This window comes from Sinocyclocheilus grahami, unplaced genomic scaffold, assembly GCF_001515645.1.
Source record: "Sinocyclocheilus grahami isolate Dianchi unplaced genomic scaffold, SAMN03320097.WGS_v1.1 scaffold52.1, whole genome shotgun sequence".
Lineage (NCBI taxonomy): Eukaryota > Metazoa > Chordata > Actinopteri > Cypriniformes > Cyprinidae > Sinocyclocheilus > Sinocyclocheilus grahami.
The window spans coordinates 2,531,379-2,551,546 of record NW_015505231.1 but is presented as its reverse complement, the minus strand read 5'-3'; the positions used below and the strand labels follow the sequence as shown (position 1 = coordinate 2,551,546).

At 38.2% G+C, this 20,168-nt stretch overlaps 1 protein-coding gene across 1 annotated transcript in view; it reads right to left on the bottom strand.

The window, feature by feature from the left end:
* Positions 1-11,810: 11,810 nt before the first annotated feature.
* Positions 11,811-20,168, bottom strand: part of LOC107583312 (NACHT and WD repeat domain-containing protein 2-like) — a 45,559-nt gene continuing 37,201 nt past the window's right edge. The window contains exons 6-7 of the mRNA XM_016269489.1: positions 18,911-19,500; positions 11,811-16,667 (exon numbers count right to left, since the gene is read on the bottom strand). Coding sequence (XP_016124975.1) covers positions 12,762-16,667; positions 18,911-19,500 — 4,496 coding nt within the window. The 3' untranslated portion in view covers positions 11,811-12,761. The remainder of the gene's footprint in view (positions 16,668-18,910; positions 19,501-20,168) is intronic.

The following is a 20,168-nucleotide window of genomic DNA, read 5'->3' as shown; positions in this document are numbered from 1 at the left end:
ACAAATAAAAGCATTTTTGGCATTAATAAAGATTTTAACGAAAAGTAATCATTTGTTTTATGTTACATTCAATCGTGAGATCATATCGCTAATATTTGCTAACTAACGTCATATCATTACAGACTGCACGATAGTGCCACAACATATTTTCATGTCTGATCAGGGCGATAACCACCGTAGACATTGAGGGGGGCTAGTCCCCCCAATAATTAGAAATCGCTAAACCCTTTTCTCAAATATTGCCAATTCAAGAGAGAGAGAGAGAGAGAGAGAGATGAAAGTTGCGTGTATGCGCGTTTCTCTTTTTAGAGTGAGTTTACTTAAAAAAACAGCGATTTTATCCTCTTGTTGCTGGAAAATATAATGTATCGATTCAGTATTTAAACTGTTATTAATAAAAGTCATGGGGCAGCATTGACAAGTTTCTTTTCTCCTGGATGTGTGACCTGCCCGATCTCCGATATATGTGTATGTGTCAGTAAGCAGCGCATTAATATAGAACGGTAATTAAAGGCTCTAATGCACACCAGCACACCAGTATATGTGTGTGTATTGTAGGAGCTAGACGACGTATGATGACGTGTGACGTATAGTAGTGGTAGTAGTGATATTTTCACCCCTACCCCCTGACACTCTGTTTCAAGGGACAAGGGGAAGGGGTATACAATAGAATTGGGATTGAGCCTAAGTATTGGATTGATGCATCCCTACCCATAATGCACTTCTGATTTGTCATTGCCCTTCTGTCAATCCAACGGTCCATGGGTGGGAATACAAAGATGCATGATCTGTAATTTTTTTCAAAAATGTAAAACATTTGCAGGATGGCACAAAATGGTGTCTTTTGCACAATCCGGTAGACTTCTACTGACAAATAAACAGATACATCTGGGTGCGGGCAAAATGGAATAAGAGAATACATTGTTCATTTACATATACTTTACAGTGTTTCCCATACATTGAGTTATTTGTGGCAGCCCGCCACAATATCAAAACTGAATGCCACAAATAGATTTTCCAAAAGGCTTTGACTTCGTTGAATAAACATGAGCACTGCACTTTTCAAAATCAAAACATGGTGCGGGTGTTTTTATATCACTGTATTTCTGAAGGAAACCGACTGTCTTCAGAAAAAATCATCTTGCATTTAATGTCTGATAAAGCAGCGTTTGTGAGCAGTGCGCTGCTTTGTGTACAGCGGTTACCGGGGAAACGTCTTTCTCCCGCTCTAAGCGCCTCCTGCCGGTAGAGAATGAATTTGCATATGTATGCCGCCACAAATAGAGTGCAAGTCTGTGGGAAACACTGCTGTACTACATACATTTGTAACAATACAAAGCTGGTTCATGCCAAACTTATTATTTAAATCCATCAAGAATTCCATTCCTAGCCATGCTCTTTATGAAACACATAGTTAACACACACAGTTTTTACTGAACAGTCTCAACAAAGATGACCAGAAGATCAACAGAATGCAAGAGAATTTGATACGAAGTTAAGATGAATGACATATCCACCAGGACTCTATATCCAAAGAACTAAATATACAAAGAATTGAAATGTTCCATTTGGAAAAAGGTGATTCCTGGAGAGATTACTGGAGATTGTGGGCTGAAACAGAGGCAGACTGAAATCTGAGCTAGCCTATATGCCATTGGCAGACATTTCGCCATTGGAATAAATTGGAGAAGGGAATTTCTCATCACTGTAGAATGTGTGCCCTCCAGCTCAGCTTTCTGGCCTGTGCTTTGAAAGAGACAAATGCTTAATCTCTTGCAACAAAATAAGGGGGCTTTTCCATTCCTCAGCCCTTTACCTACTCAAGACACACATCCACACACTAACAGGTAGGCAAGGCATCCACACACACTTCGATAGCATTAAATCACAGACTTACGTATTTAAGCTCAAAGGCAGACACACAGTATTACTGATCGACACACACACTTTTTAGAAGGTGCTTTGCTCTGAGCATTACTCAAATGTTTAAATCCCTTCAACTGGTTCAGCTGTGGTGTGTGTGCCAACACAAACCTAAACACATGCACTGGCCTTCCACAGCCAAGATAAACAAACGCACAAGCCACTAACAGTTCATTTCCTTTCCATTTGTTGAGAACAATGTCAAGCAAACAGCCAGATAGACCAGTGTCAAGAGATAATTAGAGCTATCAATGACCAGCTGATTTCATTTACACACTGCTCTGATACACTGAAATCTTCTCACAGACACCTGTAATAAGCTGCCGCTTTCCTGTTTTTTTTATTACTGCTTGATAGAAACCAGCATATAATTGGATGTTTAACCTTTTCACAATCTGACTAATTTAATTTGTCTACTAAAAATGTGTACATAGACACATCACTCAAGATTTCTCTATTTTTTGTCAATTTGTCTAAAAGCCATAAACATTTTCACCACATAGTATTATATTTTGTTTAATGGTATTCTGTGGTGGAAATCATTATTGGAATACAATGACCAACTCCTTTGTCTTTCTAAGGCTAATTTCATTGCTAGCATTTTATAAATTCTGCATAAACACAATGAAATAACATTTCCATATTTGTTTGCATAATTTGACAGCTTGATTGGAAATTATGCATGACTGATTTTTTTATTTTTAAATCACTCATTGATAACCAAGTACACTAACTTTTGACAAAGCATTATTGGGGTAAAATGGTCGATCCTGATGGAAATTACAGTCAGGAGACATAATGTATAAAAAAATGGAAACACTTTATTTTAAGGAGCAATTCTTACTATTAAATACATGCATATTACTAGCATTTTGGCTGTTTAATAGTACCTATAAAGAACATATTAATGCTTTATTTTGTATGACCATATTTTATTATTGTAACACTTTAGTTTAGTGACCTATTCTCACTATTAACTAGTTGCTAATTATCATGCCTATTATTAACATATTGGCTGTTTATTAAAGCACATTCTGCATGACCATATGCTACATCCCTACCCAGTTCCTAAACTACCTAACTAACTATTAATAAGCAGCAAATTAAGAGTTTATTGAGGCAAAATTCATAGTTAATGATTTGTTAATAGCGAGAATTGGACCTTAAAATATGACCCTTATTACCTAAACTTAACATCTACCTTACTAACTACTAATAAGCAGCAAATTAGTGTGTGTATGTGCGCGTGTGTGTGTGAAGAGTTTATTTGCACAAACAGATAACTCATTATATAACACTGTATAATTTATATAATTCTTTACATTAAATGCACACAGCAAATAGCTAAAGTGTGGATATATTAAGTGTACCAGTGTACAGGAAGCTGATCTCTGTTGTGGCAGCAACTCAGTTATGTTTAATAGTCTAAAATCCTGGTTTATGTTATGAGTCGAAACATTACACAACCCTCTATATCCAAAGACAGGAAAGAGATGAACTTGTACTTCCACAAATCAAAGGCACATACAGTTCTGGGTCATTTACAAGGACTTAAATTTAGATATACTCCTCTGGGGTAATGGCTTACTCTTAAACACTATTTTTTTACATTAATGATAGTGTCAATGTTTCACAAAGTGCATAGAGTAATACACAAATAGAGAGAAATAGAAAGAGAGAGAGCAAGTGTGAGAGAGAGAGATGGTAAAGGATATTAGGTTATCTACCAGTATACCGTGTGTGTGTGTGTGTGTGTATCTGAGTATTGGATGATGTGTAGGTCTTGTACAGGTGGAAGGTTACTAGGGATCAGATTCATGAAGGTGTGGTTTAAACAAGTGGGGAAATTGGTTTAGAATTTCTCTTGCTCTCAGCATGCGTTATGCGCCTCTTCATTTTTATTTATGCCATATGGAAACAGCCAGATGGCATGAAATTGACAAGGGTCATTAACATGAAGAAACATGAAAAATTCATCACAACGCTGGAAACTTAAAAGTGCGATTTAAGTTAATATTTCCCTGTCTTTATCTTTATTTAGCTAGTTGGAAAAAAAAGCTGAGTATCTAAATGACAAACTCCATTTCTCTATATTATACCAGGTAAACATCATATCTGTGAAAAATATAAATGCATTCAAAGCTTCTTTTAAATATGGCTTGAAATGTGGCCAAATATGGGCGTGTTGCCCTAGACACTGTTGCCATGGCCTCATTACCAGAAGACCAGTGCGTACAGTATCAGCCCTCTTGAGAATGCCCATATCATCACTTAATGCAGCACTAAATATACAAAACAAGGATCCACCTTACATCCTGTGTGAGGCACTTCCAAACACTCAAGAGTCACTGCCAGTTATTATTCAGCTGTTATGTGTTTGTTTATAAAAACTGTGAGTCACACTGACAAAAGAGAGACATTAATGTGGTGTATTTAGTTGTTTGCAGGGTTAAAATGATGACATCTAGTCCTAAAATGCTGATTTCTTGTACGCAAATGGCTATTGCCTTATAAATAAATATTTGATAAAAAAAATCTGATAATCACAATCATGTACATCAATCTAGTTAACTACCAAGCACTGTAAGAAGAGAAACTGTGTAATCGTTACCTTAAGGAGTCATTTGTACCTTATCTGAACCCTGAAAATTACTTTTGTTGTTGGAGATAGGTTGATGCATAATAAATAATTTTTCTCATCTGAATTAAACAAGTTAATTTATATGTTACCACATGAAGCATTTTCTACAGTGAGAGAACAATACAGATAATTTCTTTGACATAGTAAGTTTTTGGGATTGTATTAAAGAAGAGGTTATGGTTAGGCCGTAATAAAATACATTACATTCTGAGCATGTTTTTGATTGCTTGCCAACTTCGAACCTGAAATTTTATATTCATCCACTAAACATGTGCAATTAATGTGCACCAAAAAATTAGAACAGACTGTAATTCACAAAGTTTGAAATAGTAAATGAGCTACTACATATCTAGACACACACACACACACATATATATACATATATATATATATATATATATATATATATACCTACTGTATATACAGGTGCATCTCAATAAATTAGAATGTCGTGGAAAAGTTCATTTCAGTAATTCAACTCAAATTGTTTTAAGGCATAAAACATTCATTTAATCTATCTTTTAAGTAATGAAAATTAAACAAATTAAATTTTATCATTTAATATTATAATTAAAACATTGAAGAAATACTGAATGCTTATTCCTTAAAAATAATGTTTTAATAATTTTAGTAATAGTAGTAGCAGTCTTTTACGTACATTCTACTCAACAGTAGTAATATGTGAGTAACAGCCAATGCCCTCAAGTTAAACCGAACTTTTATTTTGAGGGGTTGTCGTGAATACCTTTACATTTCTGTGTGTGTATGACATGATGATAGTTTTACTCAAATGAAACGGTCAAATGCTGATGAAGTGACTCTCAGAGCAGTTCTGGAAATGTTATTAATGAATGTATGTCCTCATTAGTGAGACTGCAGACGTTAATATCACCGCAAGCTTCACGAGCGTTTCAGTACGAGTACTACACAAAACCGCGCGTCTGCGCCATTCATTAACACAGAGACACGCAGAATTCATATTTAAATATGAATCGTTTTGCAGCTTAATATTTACAAATACTAGTGGGAGTGGGCTTACTTGTGTGTGAGTGAGCGCGCGCATCGGGCGGAACTCCGCTGTGCGTGATACAGAGAGCGCGACCATAACGTAGAGACTGAAATCACATGCCGTCGTGTAAATAAGATAAATAACATAAGGCTATTTAGTTTGCTTAATGAAAGAACAAGGTATAGACATGTTCTATAAGAAAGGTAACTTTAAATGACTTCTGTTGTGATCTGTTGTGTTACTTTTAGGGGTCCCCTAAAAGAATGGCAGGGGAAACACAGGCCGACTACCTGACAAAGTCTAAAATGGACTTTACAATGTAAAAAATATATCAAAATAAAACTTACTTAGGAGCTTTTAGTTCAATGTTAAAAGTGTCCAAAGTGATGCTGTTATTTAATTTTTTTATGTTTTTGAAAGTCTCATCAAGGCTACATTTATTTGATCAAAAATACAGTGCAGTAATATTGTGATGTACTATTACAATCTGAAGAACTGTTTAATGTCCTTTAAAATGTAATTTATTGCTATGATGGCAAGGGTGAATTTTCAGCATCCATTACTGCAGTCTTCAGGGTCACACGATCCTTCGTAAATATCCTTCGTCAAATATGCTGATTTGACCATTTTCTTGGTGCTCAATAAAAACCAGCTAATTTTCAGTAGATGTTATCAGATGAAGCACTTAAGTTACCTGACAAAACATTCCTAAAAAGATTATTTCTAAAATGGCTAAAAGCATCACATTTTCAAATGTTTTAGGCTGCTCCTTCCTCGTCTTAACAGCTGCTTTTTTCAGAAAACACTGTGCAAAAAAGCATGTATAGAGCTCATTCATTTTTAATTAGTTCAAACTAAACTGTCCAAGGGCAAAACAACTTTTATTTTTCCTCTGCGCAACATGCTAATGAGAGGGTGTCAACCATGGACTTGGTCGGGGTCGTGTCATAGCTGGGGGCGTGGCATGGGGAAAACAATCCTTTCCCTCTGACAGGAAATGGTGTTAATCCAGTATGGCCTACGTAAAGTCACCTTTTCCATTCAACAGAGCAAGATACATAAAAAACTGAGCTGTATTGTCCGTACAGTATCTGTGACTTTCAAACGACCCAACGGAATGGCCAGTTTCGTTTCCTGACGTCATTTTTTGTAACCCGATTGAGTCTCCATCTAGAGACAACTGTAATATCAGTATCCAATGGTCATCGTGAGATTATTCACTTTATCCGTGGAATAAGGGCTCGTTCATTTGATGGCAGCTAATGTTTATTAGGATGGTTTTACCTGCTCGTTGTTTAGGTACGTGTAAGATCATTTTTATAGTCAGTAAACGGTCTTCTACAACCAAGTCGATCTGCAGCAATCTCTCTCTCTTTACGGCGGGAGAACCAAATTAGTGACATACACAAGGGTACATCTCAGTTGATTCTCAATGTATTATTGTACAAACAGAGGCTCGTATACATCCTTGAGAACTGGTATGAGGTGGTTTAATCGAGGAACAGGCAGTTTTTTCCCCATTAGTTATCAGAACAGAAAATACAGGTGGCAAAAGTATGTTTATTAAGCAAATAACGGTTCAGTATTGCAATTAAGAGCTATGTAAGCCTTAATATTTTACATTGGCCACTTAAAATCTTTTATGATTTAGCTCTCTCATGATTATAACTACAAAACTAACCCTATGAAAAAGTGCAAGATAATAATCAGTTACCTTGACTGATGAAGTTAATACGCATGCGCAGGCAAATGCTCACAATCCGCTACTCTTGCATAATTGACACCCTCTCATTAGCATGTCGCGCAGAGGGGAAAAAAATGTGGAACTGCATTCAGAAATAAATGAGTGATCAAAGGAAAATAGTTAGGATGAGTTTGGCATTTCCTTAAACATTTTCCATTTGCCCACCAATTTATTTTATTTATTTGCCTACTTTCATCACATGTTTAATTATTTATTTATGTATTTAAACAAGAATACATGTATTTACACACACATTTATTTATTTGTGTATTTAATTATTTATTATTTTTGCAGGTTTCGTCCTCCATAGTTATGATCACGTTATGATCACTTGACCGGCCAAATGCTAATGGCTTTATCTCAGCATTCCCTCCGTTATTGGATACATTTGCTTACAATGTTTGATTAAAATTAATCAGTAGTCAGGAAGTGTGTGATGCCATGGGGTAAGTGATAATTTGATCGAATAGTTTGAATTGTTGTGATAAGTGATATTCTTACCTTTGAATGCTTGCTGAAGGTGACAGTTGGATATCTTTGTGTAAATGCCAAAAGAATTAAGCGTCATGTAAAGTTCATTTCTGAGTATCTATATCAAGTCAAAACATCCTTGCTATTTTTTCTCAGGTGGTTGTGTTTGTATTTGTACCTACTTAACTGTAAATTTGTACTCAGGAGTGAACTAAATCTGACAAGACTCCTTTTTTGGACATCCTTGTTTTGTAAAAACAGTATAGAAAGCAAGTTTTTATAAAAAAAATAATAATAAATTCAGAAAGTTTTATATTAGTTTTAGGGTGTGGGTTATAGAATTAGTCAGATTAGTAAACGGTGTTTGTGAGTGTACAGGTTTAGTTATGCTTGTGAGGGCCAAACTTTGTGAAAAATGGCTTGTGACAATATTTGAAATGCTGCTCATTATTTAAGATGCTCATAAATTAGCTAAATAATATTTTACATTACATCTAGTGATCTCAACAGGTTTATCTGACTGAAGGTTCATTTCAGGTTTAGGAGATAGATAGCATTAGCCTACCTTCTCAGTATAACAACAGAAGTCAATTGAAAGTCCTCACTTAGGAGGACAAGAAGAAGAACAAACATATACGTGTACATGTATTCTTGGTGATCCCTTTCCTTTTTGTTAATGTTATAATGTTCTCTGGCTTAGGCTAGTAGTGTCTGTATTAGCTCAGAAATTTGCTATTATTTGTTCATGGGTCCACCGCTGCTACATATTACAGATTACATATCTGAAGGACCTGTTTTTCCATTTGTGGGAAATTTATGTTATACGTCAGTATTTATTCAACAGTTTTAATTTGAGTATACAAAACACTTCTGGGTGTCATAAGTATGTATGTGTTACTTATCACTCAAAGTAATGTCCATGTTACCATGGTGCATATGCATAGTCAGAATGACAACAGGACACGCATTTTTACTGTCTTGCATGGGTGTTTTTATTGTTTTTGTCTGCTGCCCATTGGTCTGTTAGTCTTTTCATTTATGTACTTACAAGATCGAGTTACATCATTTTTATTTTATTGTTTTATGAGGTCATGATCTTTCACACATGATCACAACTGCAAGATATCCTTTGAGCCAATGAACTGTACTGTACAATAACTTTTACAGTAATACAACATGAACGCGTTTGGTGTATGCTGTAAGTAAATGCTCCACACCTTTTTCAAGCTTGCTGTTCAAATGTTCTTATCATGATAGATTTTGTAATGAGTTTTGAATCATATTCCAATTTAGTTCACACTGAGACAAAACTCATAATTTTGAAAACATAATGTTTGGGAACACTTTGGAATTATTAAAAAAACATAATTGTAAAATGTTAAAGTAAGTGCAACATAATGGCCATCTGTTTGACATGATATGAAATGTGTATTTTAGAACTGCTAAGTTTGTGTCACATCCTGACCCCAATCCCGCTGAAAAGTTGTGATGTTATGTCAATTGAGGCATACTAATTAGTAAAAGAGTTCATGGCAATGTTTGCTAATAATAAGTTTGTTTGTGAAATATTGTTTTTTATGGTCTTTATTTACATATTTTAGCAGTCATTCATGAAGACTTTTATAATAATAAATGTTTCTTGAGCACAAAGTCAGCATATGAGAATGATTTCTGAAGGATCATGTGACACTGAAGACAGGAGTAATTCAGCTTTGCCATTACAGGAATTAATCAAAAAGAAAAGAAAAGAATAGAAATACATAAATAAAAAAATTGATTTACATGCAGCCTTGGTGAGCCTAAGAAACTTCTTTCAAAAACATGAAAAATAAAATCTTACGGAGCCTAAACTTTAGAATTTTAGCGTGTATATCAGATGTGTATCTTTTTATTTACGACTACTGTACTTTCGTGGTACAAAATGAAGACTTAATTGCTGTAAGTTTGCACTTGTACAAGGAAACTCCTCACACCAGGAAATGAAATCAAAAACTGTGGGATGATCAGAATAAATGTGGTATATTTAGCAGTATAAATATTGACTATTTGATGACAATTGTTCAGTTACAGAGCAGTGACTTCCTAGGGAGAGATGACTAAGAGTGTGTATGCCGTGATGAGTTTATGTAAAAAAAAAGGCAATGCATTTGTTTTTCCCTGATGTTGATCATGTTGATATGCCAGTTCCATAGTCATCACAACAGGGGGCTGATTCCACTGAGGATTCAGTTTCTATAGAGACCACACACACACACCAGAATTCTTGCCCTGAGCTACTATTTGTTTACGGTGGTGTTTGTGTGTTGGTACCTGCACTGCTGCAGACGTGTATGAAAGAATCCAGGTGTGTGCAAGCAGTAATTGAAATATTGATATGGTATAGCACCTGTCCACTGTTTGGAAAATATTTAACACCCTTGTTTGCACACTGCACCGGGGAGGAAAACTATTATCAGCCAAATCATTCAACGTCTCAGTTTCTGATTGTGCCTTGTAGGGAATCCTTCTAGCAAAGCGCTCATCCTGTAAACACCATGCCTCTAGAGGATCATTGTAATGAACCAAGTTGAATGAAGATCAGTATTAGCTAGATTAAAAGAGGTATACAGTAATTGTATCATGGCAGGTTTTTGAAAAATGATGTACTTTTATATATATATATATATATATATATACCACCAGGTCCTCTTAAAGAACTGAATGTCTTGTGTTTTCTTTCCAAAAGAAGACCAATATATTCAGATGAAAAACAATAAGATTTAAGAGGCAGAAAGAAAACCATTTTATTACATTAAAATGTTCCATACAAACAATGCATACACACTAAGTCATATTGCTTTCAGACACTTTTTTCTGCTATTTTGTTTTCTAGAATACTTAAACAACTTTGTAACAAAATGTAAGTACAACATTTATGAAAATATATATCTCTAAACAGGGATCTTCAATCTTGACAATACAAATAATACAATAAACACATTCAATACCAGTCTGTGAACTATGTTTTGCAAACATGTAGTTGAAAGTCATTCAAGTTACATAACATATAATATACTGTTCAACTGCTCTCATATGGACACATTCAAATATACTCTAAAACGGGCATTCCATTATAATAGAGATGGACTTTGTCAATATCTTAGCAAAGATAATGCATGTTCTCATAGTTATGCTAGAAAACACAACAAAGCCAGAAAAGTAACAAGTAGGTTCACAAACAACACCATTTAACATTCTGAAAACAAATATTAATAATTAAATAAAACAAATAAATAAAACTTTGGCAAATATTGTATGATATCTATATGTTTGAAACACTTCAGTGGGAGAAGCTAATCATCACACCTGAATACTGCTACAGGTTGTGGGTTGTAAATGGGCCTATGTGTCAGTATTTCCAGAGGTAAACATACAATTCGACGGAATAGCCCTTGAGTTATGGAGAGAGGAGTTTGAATGGGGCATGGCTGATCGTTTTGTTGAAACTACTTTCTTTTGCGACATGCCAGAGTACACCCATAACTGAAGGCAAAAATCGTATAGTTGGCATTCATGACACACTTGTTCAAAGTCAACCTCAGTGAACAACCCGTTTAAAATAAAGTGCAACCCCCAAACACTGCCTTGGCAAACACCATTCATAAATCAGCCTGGTTTATGATAACATATAGCCTATTCATAAATATCACTAAGTCATCTATAACATGAAAGTACAAAGTATATATTTTTTTTTCAAGCACACAATCAATCAACCTTTACCTCACAAAGAACAATTACAAATACACATTTGTAAAAGATGACCCAACCGTTAAGGCGTAGAAACTCTTGGTGAGACGCTACATGACTCAATATTCTAGTCCTCAAATCAGTACTCGACATTTGTAGCTCGATACAACTGTACCGTCCTTTGATACAATGAATTGCACATTCTTTAAAAGTAATGCCATTAATACTATTAATCTCTTGGATTTAGTCGAGTCAGAGGATGACCTTCTCAGTATCAGTATCATGACAGTAATTGGTGAATTGATATAGAATTAAATATGAGGATGGGTTTAATACTGTCTGTCATTTAGAGCAAATTACACATATGGACTTCCATGTGACTTTGGTCAGAGAAAGTCTAGAACACATTCTGAATTTACTAAGAAGCTCATGATGACTCCAGACTATACTCTGAATACCTGAATACTGAAATATACTTTCCAATGATCCTCATTTAGATGCTGTAATTTCAAATTAAGCAAATTTGTATTTATAGTATGCTAAATGTTCATTGTATGCTGAACCGTAATGATGAATAGTTTGAATCAATATATTTTTGTTTAGAAATTCCCTGCATTTTTTCTTAATCAGTTTCTGTAACAAAAATGTGAAAATCCAGGCACTCACTTTGATTGCATTTAGCACAACATGACATATATTTAAGTAGTTGCACAAACTGCAGCAGCCAAAGTACATATGTACACATATGTACATAAGTTTCCATTTTAGTACAGTACCAGAGGACGTAAATAAACGGACACAAATGAATCTTTTAAAAACAAAAAAATGACAGGAACTTTATATGGCTACAAATCTATTACATTTCTCCATGCTTCTGTATAAAATGACGTTATGGCTTGATTTGACTAAACAAAATCTGAACTATATGGCCACACTGGCATACACATGAGAAGGAAGAACATATCATAAAGCCGACTGGATCTGCTTTTCCAATGAATGACATTTGTTATGAATGTGTTCCTATTAAATTCAGTGTACACATTTGACAGTAAGTTGATGATGGATAAAATAAATCAAGGTAACTGATTGCAGCTTAAGTGCAGCTTAATAGCAAATGGCCAGTTGCTGTGTTGTTACCCAGAGAACTGATCTGTGAAGCTGAATCAAAGCTGCTGTAAACAATAATCACCTGTGTCCAAATCTGGCCTTGTTCCTTCATGCCTGCTAATGTCCTACAGAGGGCGCTCTCACTGCAGCAGTTCAGTTTTCTTTGTGGGTGTTGTTGTCTCTGGTTCTCCACTGTCAGACACATTGATAGGACTGTCCCGTGAGAAGACCTCGGTGGATTCTCTCCACACACAGTCAGCAATGGTCTTGAAGGCATTGGTGCTACACTTGGGTCGTACTTTCTGTGAGGCATTGTTAACTATTTGGCGACTGTTTGAGGTGGCGATCTTGATTTTCAGAGCGGCATCCACACGGTCTACGACTGTGTATGTGCCAATGCTGCCATCCTCAAATCCCACTATGATGTTAAGTGCTCGCTGTGATAGGCACAGATAGGTTGGCGTTTTGTAGAGAGAGCAGGTCCCGATACTCTTGCCATCTGCCAATCTCATGACAATCAGACTTGAAACCACACCTGCATCATCATCTTCGTCACAATTGCGGAAACAGATGTACACTAAGTAGCGTCCATCTCGTGAAAGCTTTTGCCGCCATATTATGCCAGCAGCATGGACCAGACGCAGTTTACCACTGTGCAGGTCTAGGACATTAATGTTCTCATCACCTTTTGACATAATGCCCAATTTCCCATTTGGTGATATTTGGAAATCCTCCAGGTTCTTCAAAAAGTTGCTAGGCAGCTGCACCCGCCTGCACACAGACTCATCTGCAACACTCCAGATGAAAACTGTTTCTGTGGAGGTGATGAAGACGACATAATCTGGACTGTCAGGAATTAACTTGAAGTTAACAATTGTGATCCCATCGTCACAGATGAACTTTTTGGACACACTGCCTGACCACAAGCTAACAGCCAACAGCTTATTCTTGTTGGCTCCCACAAGGAATGTGTTTGCTGTGGTAATGAGGGCATGCTGGAGTGTTACCAAAATGTTGCACACCTTGTGACCAGTCGCAAGCCTCCAAACGCGAGAGGCATTCTGCTCGCAAAGGGACACTACAAACTGGTCATTGTGTGTGATGAGAAGCTGTGAGATCCTCTGACCATTGATACGGAATATATTCTCACCTGTGGTTGTATGCCAGATGTACTGACTACTTTTATCATCAGATGTCACCATTAGGTCACCCGATGTTGTCAAGACGCAGTTTTCGACAAGGCCTTCATGCTTGAACACCATCTCAATGAAACCTGTGCTGTAGTTCCACTTGTGGATGACCTCTGACCCATCCATGGTGTACACAAAATCCTCTCGGCCAGAGAGCTGCAGAATTTGGATAGGTTTCCCAGTTTTATCAATGTTTGACATGGCTGTTATAATGTCAATATCCCACACGGAAAGTACGCCACTGCTGGCCACAGACAGCAGCAAGTTATGGTGTGTTGATTTGATCAGTTTTACTATGGCTCCAGATATCTCTATCAAGCTGGCCATGCACTGTCCACTGTCTCTCCTCCACACAAATATGGATGATGTATTCTCCATGGAAGCTATTATACTTTGGCTATTCTTGGAAAGAACGGCTGCCACAAACTTCTCGCTACGCTTGGCCTTGAACTTCTCTGCCATCTTCCAAATCTTGGTGTCCAGCACCTCGATGCTTCTCGCTTTGCAGATGAGGATGGATCGCTGATCCTCAGAAAGCTCTATGCCCACCACTTCACTATCATCTCCTCTGCAGTCATAATCCTCCATCAGCTTAGGATTTGTGATATCTTTGGTGTTCCACACAGAGAGGCTGCCCTCATTGTCGATCATCACCATTTGATGGATCGTGTCTAGAATCAGGATGGACTTAACAAAACCACCAGAGAATTCAGAAGTCATTGTAGCAAGCTTGTCCCCACTACCGAGGTGGAATATGGTGGTTGTGTTGAGATACTGTCCGCAGAAAGCATACATTCCATCTGGGGAACATTGGACACAGGTTACCTCATACCAGCAATGGAACTGATACAATGGCCAGCCATAGAGCAAATCAATCACATTGACATCTTTGCTTGCCTCCAGCCAAGCTAAGGCATGGTGGCTGGACAAGGTGAATCCACTGATGAACGCTACTCCGCCAGTGATGCCACAGTGCTTGGACCCTTTCACCTCCACCTCCGACAACAAGCATGACTTGTGGTTGTCATAAATGAGCAGTGTATTTTTTGTAGTGGCCACTACCAGATACTTCTCATCTGTGGTTAGCCTGATGCCAAGAACAACCGACCTCGCCGTGTCTATCTGTCTTATCAGCTGTCTGCTCTCAACATCCCACGTGCTGACTGATCCGTCTTCGAGGGCCACAATGATTATGTTTGGAGCTAATGTAGGTAGAATCTCCACTATTTGCATGTAGCTAGAACATAGCGGTAATCTCTCGGGACTGTAGGTGACATCCATGGAAGAGTGCAGTGGCACAATGGAGCAGTACTTAGGACCATCCTTGTCACATTCAAGAAGGAGGTGTCTGAGCTTGGGAAGAGATGTGACAACTGGAAGGAGCCTTTGCTGAAGTTCAGCAGACAGTGATGCAGGATTCTTTGTCACTTTAAGTTTTATACTGCGGAGTGTAGTTGCGAGAAACTTTAGCTCCTTTTCTTGAGTGTAGCTGTAAGCTAAGTCAATGTCGGACAGGGCCTTGTCAAAATGCCCTATCTTTATCATAGTGTAGAGCCAGCTGAAGTTCATTATGACACCATACATGAGATCATCTGTCCGGCCGCTCCTTGTCAGGTGGTAAGTGAGCTCCGTCATCTTTCGGTGGTTGACAAAGAAGATGTCCGGCTCTAGCAAGTTACACTGGAACACCCAGGGTTGTTCGGGTGTCTGTCTGTCATAAGAGTGCTTGTCAGCAGAAGCTTTGTCATGGCCATGAAGGCTCTGCTGGTGATGAGGGTTTCGTTGGTGTGAGATATTCAGTGAGGCAAAGTGATTATTGTCGCAGTGGAATATCTTCTTTCTACCACCTGCCCATGCCCCGAGGAAGTACTCAGCCAAAAGACTATGCATTTGATGCACATCTTCTTCATTACTGAGGTATAGCTTCTGTGCTATAAGATGCAGGTGGCGATTTGCCCACACCATTAGCGTTACATTACGGACTTGACGCTCCACTAAATAACCTTCAAGTTCTTCTTTTAGCCTGGCTATGAAATCGTAAGAAATACGCAGCGGGCTTTTAAGATTAGAGCTCACCATGATGTCTCCAAGGACACTGTTGTCCAAAGATAAGATATCCTCTAGCTCCAGCTCTGTTAGGCCTGCCCGTGCCATTGTGATGTAGCCCAGTGCCCGAAAGACAAAGCGTGAGGCAAGCTTGTTTTCAATAGAGTAGAAAAGCTGCTCAATGCTTTCGTGCACCGTCGAACACAATGATTTGTCATCCACATCCTTGTGCGACCTCCAGTGAACTACTTCTCGGTAGATGAGGTTGACGAACATGGGGAGTGTACATTTTGCCATTGCCTCATTCACATATATCTGTTGGCCAGAGGTCACCTTCCTTTTGACACTCAGAAGCTGCTGTTTAAGTGTCTGACTGCAAGCTTTGCGGTCTCTTTGCATCAATTCAACATAGGCATCCTCGTCATGTATCAGGCTGCGTAATTTCTGGAGTATCCCATGCTTGTTGGGCAGGGTTGACACTACAATTCGGACTGTACGTGGCAGGTGGACAGGCAGCCACCACAGTTTCCGAGCCTCGTCAACATCTGACAACTGCTCCAAGGCATCCAGAATAATGACAAGAGGTCGGTGAAATGATGACTCCCCAAGCAAATTCACCAGCAGCTCCCTCATCTCCTGGATCTTGTTTGGTAAGAAGTGGATCAGGCACCGATAGTTGTTGGCAATCTGCTCACAGATGCTCTGTAGCAGCGTGCGGAGGTCAGTAGAGAAATCTGAGGAGCCGATGAATCTGACAATGACAACTGGGTCTGTTTCTGGTCCCATCTCTTTCTGTAGCCATGAGTAAGCCTAAACAAATGAAAATGAAACAGAAGCTCAGAAATACAGCATTCATGTATAGTTTACTGAATGTTTTCCAGTATGTTAATTCATATGATATTTATATACAATTAGGAAAAGCTCAATATGTTATCTGTGTTATCTGATATTAGTAGGCCATTTACACATAGATGACCTATATAAAATTTGACTGCTGTATGCATTATTAATTAATGTTTAACAGGATCTTGTGTCCTGTTTCTATTAAAACACACAGTTAAAAATCCAGGAACTGCTGTGACCTGAAGCAACGTTATTATAAGTATGACTCTAGCAAACAAAACTCGAGTGACTCCAGGCCATCCATTATTTAGTAGATCCACTGTACACAAACTTTGACAACTCTGAGTGTGAGGAAGGAAATCTAAATCTAATGACTGTACAGCAAATAATCTAATGTACTCAACAGCAATAGAGTCAGCACTGGATTTTTTTGTGCCAAGGATTTTCTAAATCATTTTGAAACATTCCCTCATCCTTAGCACAATTCTTTCTTGGATGTGGTTAAAGGGTGCCCCCAGCTGTGATTCAGGGAAACATGAAATTGTATTTTTCTCTGTTTGGAGAGGCTGGCAATTAATGATAAAACGCTTTTCCAAAGCCACCATTTGCAAGAGGACTGTGTGTTTGTGCGTTTGTATGATTAGCCATGGGGTGTATGTGTCCAGATTGCTACTTGAATGCATCACTGTGCTCATATTTGCTGCATGATTCTTAGTACTGCACTGACAAGGGCAATATAAAAACATGCCAGCTGTACCAAACACGAGATCATGCTAAGAGACTAATTCGCACGACACAGACACACTCTTGATTATAAAAAATGCATGCAGTGTGTGGGCATGTAAATTGCATTTCATATATAAATATTTTGGAGTATCTGCCTTTCTGTAGTGTGTATGTTACATAGAAGGACAGTGTGAGAGAGAGAACATAAGCAAGGACGAGGGAGTTAGTCAAGGTCCCCAGGCTCATCATCTGTGAACTAACATTAGAGGCTGAGGTCTTTGACGGGTTGCCATGGGTGACGGGAAATGTCAACACTACCCTTCCTCCTTTGTTCCTCGCCCCCAAACTGATCAACACTGTCAATTCTGACCATCAACACATGACACAAGCACACCACTGATCTCCATAAGCCCTAAGTATTGGTCGAAGCTGACAGATATGAGTAACTATATCAAATTATTTTTATCAGTTAATTTAAATCAGCATTTTTTAAGCTTGTGAATGCAATGATCTGTATTTGGACTACCGTGTGCCTCCAGATACACTGGAATGCACAAAATCTGTTATGACAGACAAATTCATGTAACAGCAGGCCAAAATACCGTAAAGGGGTCCTATTATGCTCTTTTACAAAGTCTTGATTTTGTTTTGGGGGGTGTACTAGAACAGGCTCTCATACTAGGTTGTTCGAAAAACACATTATTTTTTTACATATTTTACCTTATTATAACACCTCTCTCCCCAGTCTGGCATGAATGGCTCGAATAGTTCCTGTATCAAATGAAGGCCCACCTTCTGAAATATGAGATGTGCTGTGATTGGTTAGCTGGGCCAGTGTGTGTTGTAATTGGCACCACTCGGCGCCTGGTTGGGAAATGTCATGCTCCAGCCTGCAAGCTTCAGTGTAAATATTGTGTCAAAATCAAATCATTTTGAGCACGATTTAAACCCGGATGTTTGTAACCACTCTAAGTTTGTCTGCCTTGGGAAAGCTAGCATGTCTCCGACATAGTGATAACACTTGTTGCCTTCTCTAGTGCAGCTCAACCAGGTCTTGTCCCGTTCGTGTTTGTGATATCACAAATCCTGGAAAATATGTGTTGTAGTCCAAACGAGTCGTTCGTTGTAGTTTTTGAAAAGTGATTTCTGTTAAATCAAATATCTCCTTTTGAATTGGACTTTGAGCTTTGTAACTTTGCAGATCTTTTTTATGCTCAAACAGCAACATTACAGATTAACTAAAGTTGAAAAAGTGAAAAAGCATAATAGGACCCCTTTAATGTTAATTTGAATCTCATGCCATGACATCAGATATTAAGTCAGAGGAAGCAAAGTACAGCTTTAGGCTAAATACAGGCATCCCGCAGCATTAATCTAACATGTGCCGGCATCCAGATGGCCTTAAAAAGCAGGTCAGTATGTTCACACGTGCTTTCTCTCTCACCCCCACACACACAAATGGGCATACTATACATGCTTTTCACCTGTTTTGCCACTTCAGCAAGTAACAATGTCTTTCCAGTGCAGGGTCCTCCATACACCACTAGGGGAGTTATTCGACCACCTTTGGAGGGGTACAGGTACTCCTGGACTATGTCCAAGGCTTCACTCTTGTACACATAAAAAGATGAAAAAGTCTTGCACAGCGAAAGATGCTGTATAATTTCATCATAGAGCGTATCTGTCTCTGTGTCAAAGTTCTGTTGGACCGTGGCCTGGATGATATCCACCATGTCTTCATAAAACTGTTTGCACAGACCTTCGACGTAGTGGCTCTCTACTTCCTGCGAGTAGCCAAGTTTCATGTCACAGTGAGTGACGGAAGAGTAGACTCGAAGATTGGATGCTGCCACCACCATTGGAATGAACTCGTCTCTGACTTTCAGAAGACGCTCGTAGGCTTCTTGGTTTCTCATGACACGGTCAGCGCTCACCACGATGTCCATGTAGCGGGCCATCTCGGGGAGTTTAGCGAAACGGTCAAAGTTGGATATCTTCCGGATGTAACATACACATTTCTTGAGGAAGGCTGGGGTCTGCTTGCCCAATGCGAAATCCAGTTCATCCTCCAATGCTGAAAGACAGGAGAAAACAGAGAGAGCATGATAATTACCCAGTTCTGCATGACCGAACGTTTCTTTTCATTCATGGTTTTCATCCCTGCCACTGTTTACTCCCGAAACACTTCAGTGGCACTTTCAGAAAACATGCTTAATTTGATGAGGTGAGCTCTTCCCCCGCGTTTGCCAGTCTTTAGCAAATGATATGATGCGTCTCTCTGAGCTGCCTTGACGAAGAAAAAAGTGATATGATCTCTTAATCCAGCCTCGCCTGGTTTTATCAAAGACCTCCAAAGGCAGTATTCCAGTGATAGCCTGCCAACCTCGTCAGCTTAGTATCGCATACTTGCAGCTTGTTTTGTAAATGAGAGGAGAAGGTATGGAAGCCCGTTTCCGCCACTAAATAAAAAAATATAATTCTGTAAGTCATAATAATGAGAAACTTTCTCAAAATTATGACTTAGTATCTCGTTATAATGAGAAACTTTCTCGTAATAATGACTTAGTTTCTCGAAATAATGACTTATTTTCTCATAATAATGACTTAGTTTCTCGTAATAATGAGAAACTTTCTCGAAATAAGGACTTAGTATCTCGTAATAATGAGAAACTTTCTCATAATAATGACTTAACCTAATCCAAAAAAAAAAGACTTACTCGGCGCCTGCGGAACGCAAGAGTG